General features: G+C 31.9%; 1 protein-coding gene across 1 annotated transcript; it reads right to left on the bottom strand.

The window, feature by feature from the left end:
* Positions 1 to 905: 905 nt before the first annotated feature.
* On the bottom strand, positions 906 to 13,759 carry LOC139502811 (uncharacterized). Its single transcript, XM_071292395.1, has 5 exons — positions 13,423 to 13,759; positions 10,305 to 10,540; positions 7,055 to 7,784; positions 6,247 to 6,273; positions 906 to 5,411 (listed from the first exon to the last, which is right to left on the bottom strand). The coding sequence occupies exons 1-5, from the start codon at positions 13,622 to 13,624 to the stop codon at positions 1,072 to 1,074; spliced, it is 5,535 nt and encodes a 1,844-aa protein (XP_071148496.1). The 5' UTR covers positions 13,625 to 13,759; the 3' UTR covers positions 906 to 1,071.
* Between the last annotated feature and the right edge of the window lie 1,213 nt (positions 13,760 to 14,972).

Raw genomic sequence — 14,972 nt, 5'->3', positions numbered from 1 at the left:
CATCATTGGTATATTACTTTTATCTATTGATCCTATTAACTATCAATATAACGGGTCCCTAGTTTGAACACGATATAGCTACTACCATTAAAATGTTTATTCATTATATCAAAAGAGATGGAGAATTCCATATACTTGCTTGAATATCTCAGAAACATGATTTATCACACAAATTTCACTTTGACCAATGAATTTGATAATAAGGACATAAATTCTGATCATTTATGTGATTAACAATTTTAGCCTTGTTTTTAATAGATGCAAAGAAAATGCGAACAAAAAGAAACAATTAAGAACTGCATTTTAAATTAATAACTAAAAAAAGGTCAATATTTACCTAGAAAATTTTAAAAGTAATTAATTGACATGCTGCCCCTTTCACCCTGTCAGTTATTTTCTTCAATTTCTATAGTTCAGCGATATAAGTCCAAAATGTAGTTTGACTTCTATCTTCTATATTTAACATGTCGGTCATTTTAATCGAGCATTCTGTACGATAACATGGATAATCACTTAATTTAAAGCTGATAATCTATAGATAATGCCAAAAACTTTTTGATCTTATTGTTACGCATTTTCAAAGGAGAAAAAGTTTTATGAAGGACAAATGTTGGACGGGTTGACGAAAAATGATAACCGGGGTCATATGGCCTTAAGATCAAGGTCAGGTGAATACTGAAGGAAAAATAAAAACTATGCAATCTGTCAACAATTAACATATCAGTGACCGATTTATTGGAGTATCTAAGAAAAATGTATAACCATGAGATATAAAAAGAAGATATGGTACGATTACCTATGAAACAACTGTTCACAAGAGTCCAGATGACACAGAAAATAACAACTATAGTTCACCGTACGACCTTCAACAATGAGCAAAGCCTATACTGCATAGTAAGCGGCCTAATTTATATAAAAAAAACCAATGAACGAAAAACAAACGTAGTTATCATCACCTAATTCATAATTGAATTTTTTTAGGGATAATACGCACAATAAAGATTTGACACCTGAATACAGGTATAAAAAGTTCGAATTTTTTTTATATCTAATTATTAATCACTGACACATTTAAGCCTTATTCTCTTCGGTATTTAACATTAAAGTTTCAGATTTACTTTTCTTTCTCTGATTAATGTTCTTTATGGATATTATCCAGTTCACAAGGCGACCTTTCTGTGAACTCATGTTCTTTTTCCGGATCATGATGTCTTCCATTGAATTAGTCATGTTGAATTGTGCCTCAGTAATAGTTTTTAATACATTTTTAAAGTCTAACATGTGTATATCCTGTATATAATGCCAAATTAAAGCAACACAATGCAGTTGCCAAGTAAGATATTTACTGTTACATGCCTCATGAAATGCAGATTTAACATCAAGTTCTTTACGTTGAACATTTTCTAAAATCCACTGCACTAGCTTAACATGTCCAAGACTACATGCTTGATTCATAAGATTTTTCATGTCTATGCTCCTGCAATATCCTAACTTCAGAAAGTACAGTATTAAATCATAGCTCTTCTCTAAGAATAATTCATTCAGAATTACAGATAAACTTGAATTTTTATCATGTAATCTTTGAAACAAAGCATCTACGACCATAACATTCACATGCCTTAATTCAAATGGGCTATAAAGCCAAAATTCAAAATGTCGACAAATATGACAGAATGCTTCTTTGATATCAAGATGTTCGTTATCTATTTTATGTAATATATACTTTACATGATAAAGTTTTCCTTGTTTACAACAACTAATTAAAACTTCATTGATTGGAATTAGGTCATGCTGAAAATTTTCAAGAATCCATGTCATTACATTGTCAAGTACATCTTCCTCCTTACAGACTGTGCTCACTATTCTACTTATATCAATTGATACATGATCAGTTTCTATCCACAAAAAATTTAAACAAGCAACTATTGAATCAGACGTTTCATTAACGAACAAATAATCAGGGGATGAGGTGCATGCATTGATCATTGCACTATTCATGTCCAAAGAAGAAAAGTATTTACTTAAACGCTTTATTGTTTTAAATGCAGCACCAGCACATACTTTGTTAAGAATATCCTGCTTATCAAACGAATGCAAGCTGTCATTGTCTAAAGAACAATTTACTAGAACATCAAATTTCTGATCCAGAGATTCGTTTATCACTTCCTGTAGATCTTTTGCACAAAGGCAATCCAAACATTTTTCAAAAATAGAAACAACCAAATCAAGAAATTTGTTAAGACCATCTTTGTTCTTCCAAATATTGTCCCACACATCACTGTCTTGTGGGCTTATTAACCTGATCAATCCTGATTTAAGATCAAATGGTTTAATTTGAAAATGTTGAAGAACCCAATGTATCGTGCTTATCCTTTCAAGTTTAAAACAATCAGAATTCATCATCTTATCACATGCTGATATAAATAATTTTCCACCATCAATATCCTGCAAAATTGATTCATAAGCCTGGAGTACCCAATTTGCTACTTCAACCCTTCCATTTTCACATGCTAAAATTAAAAGATTACTCACATTAGTGGATATATATGAGTTGCAGTTTTCATAAATCCACATCAATAAATTGATACATTTTTTGTCATAAGCAGCAGTGACTATCTTCTCTATTTCTAACTCTTGCTTATTATCTGTATTATACCAGACATCACTAAATATTTCTAATATTTTAGTTGAACACACTGAAGTATAACGATTAACTATAGATTTTAAAATTTTCCTTTTCTCAAAAAGTGGTAATTCATGCTTATTCAACATGTGTTCTAATATGTCCAGTCCCCCTTTCTCCAAAACGGAGTTTCTAATGAAATCCACATTAAACAGGGCTACGTCAATGTTCTCAGCAAACCATTCTATAATTCTGAACTTTTTATAATGAAATGCCTGATGACATACAGCTATCAAATCAAACTGCTCATATCCAATTTTTTCAACGATGTACTTGATAATTTGTAACTGCTCATCTTCTATCATGTGATTTTCATACGTTTGCCTAAGACGTATGATAGGGTTGTCAATTTGTGTTATAAAGCAAGATGAAAGAGCTGTTTGAAAGTCTACATTTTGACTTTTTTCCATTATTTGTATTGCAGCATAAACATGTGTATTCTTGCAAGCCAAAGTCAATATGTCTTTATTATTTAAGCACACTGGAAGGAAAGCATCAAAAATATAATCTGGAACATGTTGTTTCTGTAAAATTAAGGTGACAATAGAACTTAGATCTGTTGAAGCATTCTCAATTTTTGAAAAAAGAAAATTAAACATGTCTTTGCGACATCGCATTAAATCAGCATCATATATTGATTGTTTTAAATCGTATGTAAAATGACCCAAATGCAGACTCCATTTAAGACCGGAAATAGCATCAAATGTTTTACATTTTGATGCAAGATACTTCACTGTATCAAGCATCTGGCACTGGCAAGCAGTTTTTAAAATAAATTCAATATCAATTAATTCCCGGTCTTCAAACTTTTCTAACATCCATTTCAGTGATTTATGGGATAATGATGACAATCTTCTTTCCACATATTCCGAATAAAAAGACATTAAAAATGAATTTGCATCAAAGGGAGTATCATTGTATCTCAAGAGTAAGTACTCCAATAGAGGTATATTGGTTATGTTATATGCATTTACTAAACATAAAGAAAGAAACACACATGTAGAATCACTACCATAATAATCAGACATGGAACAACCTATTTTGGGAAATTTTACATTGGCAAATTTTATATTGTGATCTAGTAAAATTGGTATTTTGTTTTTTTCTACTATATCCAATAAGTCTTTAACACGTTTTACACTTCTCACATCTTTCATTGAACAGATATGATATAAAGATGTTATTAGCGCAATGTTCATGTAGTCAATGGTGAAATGGTTATTTTCTGTTCTGAATATTTGGTTTATCTTTTGCAATACAAATTGAAACATTTCATACCGTTCCTCTTTTGTAGATAAAATTACAAGAAGGAGTGCAAGGAAAACGTCTTTGTTCTTCATGTATGATAAATAATTATTGCTCATTGTCAGATCATTAGATCTGATCATGTTTTCAATATAATTATCTTCGTAATCTGTCTTTTCTATAGCATCTAGTAAATAAGTCAGAAGAACACAATTTTCTTCTTGGAAGATTTCTGTATCATTTAAATCGTTTACAAAATCATGAATCCTAAAAACTGACAGCCGAAATTCTGCCATATACATATCAACCAATGTATAAGCCAAGAGTTTATAAGTGTTAGCTGGAATCCTTAGTACAACCTCTCCCTCGTTTTCTTCATATGCATCCGGTTTTACCATTTTCAGGAAAAATGGCCAATTGATTAAAGGTATGATCATTTTCATATTTTCATCATCAATCTTAGCAAAAGATAAAATGACACTTTCCTGTAGTGTTGGATGGTGGTATCTGTAGTACTTTTTATTGGGAATTTTCACTAAATAACTTCCTTTGAGCTCCTTAACTGCATCTGATATGTGGCATTTTTTCATTGTAATGGTTTCTCCATATACTGCATCAATTATTTTTGCAACTTCTGTAACATGTGAAATGTCATCAGGGTTAATCCCATTTTCATTTATTGCTGTGTAGACCATAACCCCATACTGGATCGTGAACTTCTTGTGAATTTCACCCTGACATCTTATTTCATTTATTTCATCCATCATGGCCTCTGTTGGCCTGTCAAAAAATTTGCTTCCAAGCTGAAAATATTTCTCATTATGAACGAATTGATACACAACTAATGGAAATCCTTTGACAGGATTCTCCATTATTATTCTTGATATTTCACCCTTTTCTAATATTGTAATACCATTATGATCAACAAATCGCTCGTTGAAGATTAAAAAATCAGATTGGAGAACTGTTTTCATGTATATGGTAAGAATATCTTGTTTTTCTGTCTTACAAAGTTTATACTTATCTGAACTTAGATCAACAAAATCAAACTTAAATAACCTATGACTATCTAAAACGTCTTGACACTGACGTTTAACTGTATCTCTTATTGTTATCATTACTTTAATGTTACCTTTACACATATATGCATGAACCTTGTCTAGAATTGGTATATCTTTCTCTCTATTATAAATACAATTAGTTTCACCAAATATGTCATCAAGTAATACCAAGACATTATCTTTTCTGCTGACCATGTCCTCCCATTCCTGCAATTTATTGAGCTTAATACATTTGTATGAGGTATTTTCGGAACAGAACATATGAATAATATGACGACTGATCCTACTTTTTCCTGTACCTGCATGACCAGTTATCAACACGACACCATTCTGTTTAAGAATTAATAAGCTATCTTTCACTGCCTGGGTTGTCACGAATGTACCTTCTCTTATATCTTCGTCTATGAGGGCTTTAGTATCATCTGAAAATATGTTTTTCAATAACTGATAACAACTTAATTTATCTAGTAAGTAGTTATCAAAGGTACCAGGATTATAATTTAGTACGCCAGACGCGCATTTCGTCTACATAAGACTCATCAGTGACGCTCATATCAAAATATTTATAAAGCCAAATTAGTACAAAGTTGAAGAGCATTGAGGATCCAAAATTCCAAAAAGTTGTGCCAAATACGGCCAAGGTTATCTATGCCTGGGATAAGAAAATCCTTAGTTTTTCGAAAAATTCAAAGTTTTGTAAACAGGAAATTTATAAAAATGACCACATTATTGATATTCATGTCAACACCGAAGTGTTGACTACTGGGCTGGTGATACCCTCGGGGACGAAACGTCCACCAGCAGTGGCATCGACCCAGTGGTGTAAATAGTTATCAAAGGTACCAGAATTATAATTTAGTACGCCAGACGCGCGTTTCGTCTACATAAGACTCATCAGTGACGCTCATATCAAAATATTTATAAAGCCAAATTAGTACAAAGTTGAAGAGCATTGAGGATCCAAAATTCCAAAAAGTTGTGCCAAATACGGATAAGGTTATCTATGACTGGGATAAGACTACAGTTTACCATGAATAATTCAATGCGTGAATATTATCTTTTAGATATAATATATGTGTAACAAATTTTGCATGTTTTATTCTAATATGGTTCTTATTTCACACATTTGCTATACTTTCTAGTTGTTGTTAAATAAATAAAACATTATCCTTCCTTTCAGATGTGCATTCTGACGAAGAATAAAGATAGAAAAGCAACATGATAATCATTGATTGCTAGATAATTTAGTATAATTACCTACAAGTCTTTTTCTTTTACTTTCATCTAAAACAAAATACAAAACAGTTAAATAATTATTGTTCTCTAATTTTTCATCTAATTATAAGTTCTTAGAACAGTTGCTAGTTTGTTTAAATCAACTTGTAAATTGTGTAACATCTGTTCTTTTAAGGTGTTTGGGGATCGTCTTAATCAATATTCATAGAATTAGAGTTTTTATCATGCTTTTTTTTCTTCAAAAATATGGTAAAAAGTACGGGTCGCCGAAATTTTTTATCACAACATGTTGTGCAAAATTATCAGATGTTGTATAGATTTTGCAAGGAAAATCAATTTGTGTGAGACAGTTTAAATACGAATCTTCACTAGCCAAGGGTTACGATCCACTCCCATCGTAACCCTTGGCTAGGAAGATGTAAAATACATTGCTGGTATCATAATCCATAGTTCATAATGTCCAAAAGAAACATTTTGCCAAGATTAAAATTGATGAATAAATTGATAGGCTAATATATCTGTTAAGCTCAAAAGAGCACGTGTCTCGCACCTTGCACTATTCAACAATGACAGTCTCAGACATAGTAAATATAGTGCATTTAACCTATGAAAAGATGGAGCTAGATTTCGTCCCTATCAAAGTGTAGTAACCAGGAGAGGGTCTGGTTCGACAAACAGAATATATCATTGAACCATCTCCTTATAAAATTGTATGTATGTCCCTTATGGTTTAATTAGCTCTATAAGATTTGTATTTATATACTATTCAACCGTCCATTTTTGTCAATTATCCTGGGCCTAAACATTTATTGTAAAAAACAATTCTTACTTGATGAGTCGTCATCATCGTGTAGTTTCATTTTTAGATAATTAATATCTGTTGCATTTGTTGAAATTTGCTCTTCATGTTTTTCCAACTGACTATCGTGTTTTAACATCTGTTCATCATGTGTAGCCATCTGTCCGTCATGTCTTGCCAACTGTAGCTCATGGTTTTCCATTTGTTCTTTGTGTTTTACGACCTCTTCATTTTGTTTTGCCATTTGTTCATCATTTTTTGTCAACTGCCTATTATGTTTGGCCAAATGTTCACTGTGCTGTGTTAACACTTTGTCATGCTGTTCATATTGGATTTCAAGTTTAGCTACTTGTGTAATTAGCTTATCGATCTGAATTTGTTTGTTCGCCATTTTTTCTTGTACCACTTCAATTCTTTCCTCATTCTTTTTCATTTCTTTCTTACATGCTTTAATTTCCTCTTCAGATTTAGCGGTTAATACTGTGGTGTCAGAAAGTTTAGAAGCAAGTGAATTTGTCTCTGTTTCACCTTTCTGAAGAGAGTCCTGAAGCTGCTGAAATTGGTTTTCATGCTTTTCTATAAACGACACTTGACTCTCAAGTGTTGTTTTAAGATCATTGATTAGGCTGATGTTTTCCTCTTTTGATATCTCAGATAGCCTAAGTTTGTTCAAAATATCTGTAAGAGATGTGTCTAGGACAATATGTTGAGCAGACCTTGATTCATTCAGCAGTAATGGTCCACCAAGTCGTAAAATAGCCTAATATATAAATATATAATACTTATTGAAAGAAGGTTTACCAACTAAACAACAATCACATGTTACACAATGTTGATAGATTATCGTTGGTTATCTCAACGAGACCGATTTTCTATCTTGAGACGGTACGATGAAAATGAGAAGCAATCGAGATGAGATGACCAATGATAATCTGTTTATCACTATTTTACAAATGTAGACGTTGTTAATTTTCAATCAGCAAGATCAAAGGCAAAATTCTTAAAAAAGCGATAATATTATTTAAGGGGGCTCGCTGGTCTAAATCAAATTTTTTTCTAATATAAGATTTTGCTATATTTTTTATAAATGGACATTATCGTATACTTAATAGAAAAATGAAATAAAAACATAAGGTCACCGTTCATTTAAGCTCACATTCTGCCTCCGAAAGAAGCATACATTTTTGTTAATAACCATTTTTTCTGTAAAACTAATAGGAGAAATAGAGGGAATATCGATATAAAAAATAACTTAATTACAAAAATCGCTTAAATTGTACAATTATTTAGTGTAAGGACAGCTTATTTGAAAACATTAATAAAAAATATAGGTCACTAATGAGTTAAAAAAAATATTTCAATTTTAATGCCAAAAAAATGGCTATTTTGCACCAAAGAGAGATAATTTGGAGCTTTTTCAGTGATATCGACATTTGGGGCCAAACCGAGTCAATGTTTTTGGTTAATTTTTGTTCAATATCATAAATTAATAAATAGTAGTGTAATATATTAAATTTTGTAATGAAAAAACAAATGTTTAATTTTTTGCTTAAAATTTTGTACCTGCAATCCTCCTTTTGTTGATTCTTCGAAAGGAGATGATGCTGACTTAATTTTGTTGTTTCTCCTGATACGTCTACTAAGTCATTACGATTCGTAATGTATAAAGACAATTATTTTCTTCAAACAGCAAAACGATAGAGATGATATAAATAAAGAGTAATGTAATAAGAATTATGTAACTTTTTTAAAATTGAGCTGTTTTAAGAACCATACAAAATAGACCAAAAGTCATCTTTGATTTCGAGTTTGAATTTTCCAAAATCAATCAAAGTCTTTTACATTTCTTAAACTTCTTACTTTATTTGGCCTTTTAAACATTTTTTGATTCGAGCGTCACTGATGAGTCTTTTGTAGACGAAACGCGCGTCTGGCGTAAATATTTTTTTTTAATCCTGGTATACATGATGAGTTTATTTGTTATTCATTGATATTTGACATCGATTCGAGATTCATACGATCGATCAGATGTCGTTTTGAAAATACATGATGTCACGTTGGACGTCGATTCTATATTATTAGAGGGTCCAAAATATTGGACACCGATTTGATAATGTGACGTTAGATTTTTTTTTTATTTTAATTGACTGCATAGTGTTACGTACATATTCCTTGATATTCAGAATTTAATCATAGCTTGTCATTTTATTTTTTAATTTAGGGAGACGGATTTATATAAGAACACTACTCTTGTTACCTAATCCAAATTATTGAATCATTTTTATATTTCTTATTTATGTCTTTACCCTTGTAGCAATACATATAGCGATTTCTTTAATAAAATATGTTTACACTAAGATTGCTGCTTTGTAGCAAGATTTCACCCACAGAATATATAATATAATGAGGTCAAAAATGCTATCACACAATTGTAATAAAGGCCTGCCTTTTCAAGAATTTTAAAAATGAAAAATAAATACAATATCTTCATCAAAGGGCAAAACGTCCTTTAAAGTACATTCGAATTATTTCGGTCATATAGACGTCATAGACATTTTTGAAATGTTTTGGTGATCACTATTGGTGTATCAGTTTATTTCAATTCATAATATAAATACGTAGATATGATATTCGGAGCATTTTTGTCATATTTTAGATATATGTTACAAAACCAGGTTTTAATCCTCCATTTTCTACATAAGAAAATGCTTGTACCAAGTCAAACATATGAAAGTTTTTATCCATGCGTTTGATGTGTATGAGCCTTGGATTTTGACATTTGCTTAGCGACCTATCGTCTAGAAATTCATGCTCAGCTTGTCGGTCTTGAAAAACTCAGGGTTTATTTCAATATAAAATTAACATGTTCTAGTCCTTGATATGCATCGTATATACCACTTGGCATTATGCAGTCCATCTGTATTTATTTCATTGTAAATCTTTTGTAAAAATCTTTCATAATACTAAAATCCACCAAAATCAACTTAAATCTGTGAGACACAATTGTGAACTCTCTTGGTACAAAATTTACGTCTGGAAATTTTTTGACATTCTTTATTCTCCTAGAACCTATATCCATATACTAAATTAATACTCAGACAAATTCCAAAATTCACAATGGACAGCTTATTTAACTTACAAATGTAATACCTTCCCAGAAATGATATGCTAACTTGCTTATCATAAGGCCTTCTTAATATGGCAAGTACTAAAAGAAGTCTGATGGAGATAATTCCCTATCTCCGTGGTGTGCTAATGTGTGCTAACTTGTGCTACTTACACCTTCTAAATCTCCCCAGTACTGACTAAAATCTGTTGGAGACAATTTTCCATCCCCATGATGTGCTAACATGTTCCTGTACCATTTGATTCTTGCAAGGTCTGCTCCTGTACTTTTATCACTTGGGGTTGGTAGGTCATCCCAACCCGTAACAGGGACGCGTTCACGAGGCGTCATGTTCCGTAAAAGGCAAACTATCAGTGTTGAATCAAAGTGTTCTGATCTAACATTACATGCTGTAAACAGATATTACATTTATATATTCAAAACTTGCAATATTTATATGATTTGAACAATAACATGATTGATATTGATGAGAGATACTAATGTTTTACTATTTCTGTTTGTCTACAATACTTTAATGGAAAAAAATGGAAACATATGTTATACTAATTGCATTGGGCAATAATTTAATTTTGGATGTAACGTGTCTTCTGTTTGGCTGACGTCGTTTTGTTTATCAGCTCATTGACATAACTTTGTCATGTGGCCGTGACGTCATCAACGTTTTTTTCTTGATTTACTCCGGTTCAAAATGGAATTTTTAAGAATTAAATTATACGAAATGACTGTAATATTTTTTCTGCATAATCGAAATAACATAACAGTGTGCACCTCATTTTTATGTTATTTCTTCATAAACAGAAAAAAAAATAGTGCAGTCTTTCCTTAATTAACTCTTATAATTCCAGTCATATTCGCAAATTTGTTGATAAGTGTCTAGTCTTATCATCAAAGCCTGGCAAAGTCTCTCTATCCATGGAAGTATTATATTGACAGGAACTACTACGACCCGACTTCAAACGTTTCATCTGCGATGCCGCGCCCAATTTAATGACATATTAATTAGCTTGAAACATGGCACGTTATGTACATAGCAGCGTGTGGTGCCCTACAATATTGTCATTCTCGGTTGATTTCGGGATTACGGAAATAAACGAAGAAATCGAAAGTTGTGATAAATTCTTAGGAAACAGCAATCGGCAAACTTCGGCAGATTCCGTTACCTAACTGTACCGATTCAGTGATTGATGGATTAATGCGAGTCATCATTAATTCTATAGAAAACACGTTGACGATGGAAATGTGCAACAAATTTATTGAATAAATGCCCCATTTTTATTGATTTATTTTTTCGGTAGAAATTGCACTATATGTAATATATATATCGCAAGTTGTGGTTATATAATAACTACTGTTTACTCCATTGAGTGGCACACATTTCCTGCATATTTAAGTCGATTGTAAATGATCGTTCTGATAAAATCAAAAGATCAAAGAGATTTTAAATAAATGTAGGGTAAGATCATTGGTTGGTATATACGAATGTTCAGCTGAACCCCGATGTGTTGATTTTTTTTTAGTACTGTGACTCAAGTATTTGTATAGTGACATTGTACAAATTCTTGTGCGACTGTTCAATAATATTTACCAGTATCATTTGTACGGTTTCATTTGGTCGGATAGTGATAACATATTTTAGGGGACAGAAATGTATTATATAAATATCTATATAACGTAGTTTCTTCTGCTGTATTTTGTTGATTGGTACTTGCTCGATTAATTTTCGTATTATAAACTGGAAATTTCTACTTTCCAAGACAAGACAAGACAATTTTATTCTTTAAAACCACTGTATACACATTGGTACAAAGAATGATTATCCAGTAACTTAACCATATATATTACTCTAAACTTCACAGTTTTAATATTTATCAAATATATTTATTGTTAACCGGCGGTAACCGGAACACACCTTAATCGCGATTTAAACTTCACCCACAAACTAATAAAATAATGTCACTCACTATTTCAAATCGTTGTAGAAAAATCAATTCTGGGCCGATTTTCATTTTTTATGCATCAGTCGACTTTGTTTAAATAAGTTGTTCACGAATAAAGGTCTACCGACGCGATTGAAATAAGTAAAGGTGTTTTCCGACAGGTAATATTGTAAAGCTGTCTCGATTAAAACCACGTGATTGATAAGAAGTATCTCTGGTCAATTTATGACTGCGGCATCGCAGATAGTCACAAAAGAAATTAACGACAGCGTACTAATTAGACAGTTTCCATATCTTTTCTACAGGGCTACCCGGGTTATAAATAAATGCTAATTAATCGTTGTAGTTCCTGTCAATATAATACTTCCATGCTCTATCTAATATAGTTGATTTAAAGCCAAAAACACCATATCAGCAATTATTCCAATTAGAAGTCTGTTGATTTCTGTCATATATATTTAATGATTATGTGCATCTTGTCTTGATTATCCTTATTGCCAAATATTCAATAATTTGCTTAATTGGTAAATTTTAAAATCTATATGACTTTTGTGCTCCTTTGTTAGATTTTTTTTTTTTACAGTGATTAAGATTATAACACAATGTTGACTGCTGTACCCGTATGTTTAACGTTTTTAACTATTATGTCTGTTTGTTTTGTTCACACGTAGATTTGACGGTCATACAAGTGAGAGGTTTAGCTAGCTATAAAACCAGGTTTTATCAACCATTTTCTGCATAAGAAAATTCCTTTACCAAGTCAGGATTATGACAGTTGTTAACTATTTGTTTGGAGCTTATGATTTTGACATTTGATTAGGAAACTTTTTGTTTTGAATTTTTCGTATTTTTTTATTTTACTTTTTACTCCCGCTCCAGACCATATATAAAATCATTCCATTTGATAAAAGCCATAATAAATATGATGATGATTTACCAATCAATGTTTTCGACAGACTGACTGACAGAATTACGGACATACGGTAACAGTTATTACATCTCTTTTCACTGTTGGTGACGTAGATAGAAAAAAATATAATTGGTTTCAATTAACAAAGGTAATCAATACACATTTTTAAAAGACCCGATTATCACACAATAAGTTGATTTCTAGGGTATTTCGTTTTAAAAACAGGTGGAAGAAATACATACAAAGGAGGGACGAAAGATACCAAAGGGACAGTCAAACTCATAAATCTAAAACAAACTGACAACGCCATGGCTAAAAATGAAAAAGACAAACAGAAAAACAATAGTACACATGACACAACATAGAAAACTAAAGAATAAACAACACGAAACATAGCCTATTTTTTCACGTAGTTCTAACTTACGCGGACTTGGATATAATGTCTGCAGTTGTACGTTTGTAATAAATCGAAGTCTTTTCAAGGTCACAGTATTATTGGCAAGTTCTTTTGCAAGTCTAGGTGCTGGATGCACTGAGTCAAAATATACCCTGGCAGCCTTTGAAGCAATCTTTAAATTCAAGAAGTAAAATCTGAGAAAGTTTGTTTCTTCGTTTGACAGACTCATGTTGTTTTCTCAATTATAATCTTTTAAATTCTTCTCTTTAAATGGTTTATAATGGTCTCCTTTTCTGGGTACAATGCTGTTAGGAAACTGCACTGCAGCATCGAAGATATTTAATTTGAAACTGCATCTTAATAAGACGAAAGCTGAAATAGAAAAGACTAAAATTATCTATACGGCTAAATATATTAAAGGTTTGCAAATTAACATTCCTCCAAGAGGAACATTCAATATCGGTCAAATAGTAAATGGTTAAGGATTTGATATTATAATGTCAATGTTGGTCAAACATATACATACAACAAGATCGCCGTTGATTTAAGTGCAGCATTCGATACTGTAGATCATAGTATTTTGATAAAAGTACTCGAATATCAGTACGGTGTAAATGGAACCGCACTTAAATGGATCGATTCCTATTTGAGACCTCGAAGCTGTCGTGTAAATGTCAGCTCTACAACATCATCAGAGCGACAACTTGAGTGTAGCGTACCACAGGGAAGTTGCTTAGGTCCCTGGCTTTATTTAGTCTACGCCGGAACTCTATTCGACATTATTCCACCATCTATTACTGTGCACGGATTTGCCGACGACCATACTGCTAATAAACGTTTCGTGCCAACATTAACGAATGAGATGGATGCAATTCGTGACTTACAGGACTGCGCTGTTCATATAAACACCTGGATGAACAGTAACAAACTAAAATTGACCAATGCGAAAACAGAGTTGATTCTCTTTGGCAGTCGACACCAACTCTCTAAATGTCAGACAAAAGAAATAATCATTTGTGGAGATGTTATAAAATCAAAAACATGTATACGGTACTTAGGAGCTTTTCTGGATGAGACTCTAAGCTTCAAAGACCATATTACTAAAAAATGTAAGACAGCAATGATAAACTACTACAAAATAAAGTGCATAAGATCCTATCTATCGAAAGAAGCAACTGAAATTTTGGTCTTATCTTTGGTTATATCACATTTAGATTATTGCAATGTTATACTTTTTTGGAATTTCACAAACTGATTTATATAAATTGCAACGTATACAGAATATGTGTGCCAAACTTGTGTTAAACCGTTCTAAGTATGATAGTGCCAAGCAGGCATTGTTTGACTTACACTGGCTTCCGATCAAAGCCAGAAGTACATTCAAAATATTAACATATATGTACAACTGTCATGTAGGTAATGCACCGTCATATTTGATCAATTTGTCAAATCTTCAAGTGTCGAAACGTTCATTAAGGTCGTCAGAGTCATCTATTGGTTGTTATGCAGTCCCATATAACAAAAAGAAAACTTTTTCAGATAGAAGCTTTAGTACTATTGGGCCAAAATTGAGGAAT

The sequence above is a fragment of the Mytilus edulis genome, chromosome 14 (assembly GCF_963676685.1).
Source record: "Mytilus edulis chromosome 14, xbMytEdul2.2, whole genome shotgun sequence".
Classification (NCBI taxonomy): domain Eukaryota; kingdom Metazoa; phylum Mollusca; class Bivalvia; order Mytilida; family Mytilidae; genus Mytilus; species Mytilus edulis.
Note: the sequence above shows the minus strand (reverse complement) of the source record. Positions and strands in the feature narration are given on the sequence as shown.

Bases quoted from the DNA above. Each gene is read 5' to 3' on its own strand.
- LOC139502811 (XM_071292395.1), bottom strand. From the start codon at position 13,624: ATGAGTCTGTCAAACGAAGAAACAAACTTTCTCAGATTTTACTTCTTG. The intron at 7,785-10,304 runs GTAAGTAGCACA...TTTATATATTAG, and splicing joins ACTGGGGAGATTTAGAAGGT to GCTATTTTACGACTTGGTGG. The intron at 6,274-7,054 runs GTAAGAATTGTT...ATTTTGTTTTAG, and splicing joins CGATGATGACGACTCATCAA to ATGAAAGTAAAAGAAAAAGA.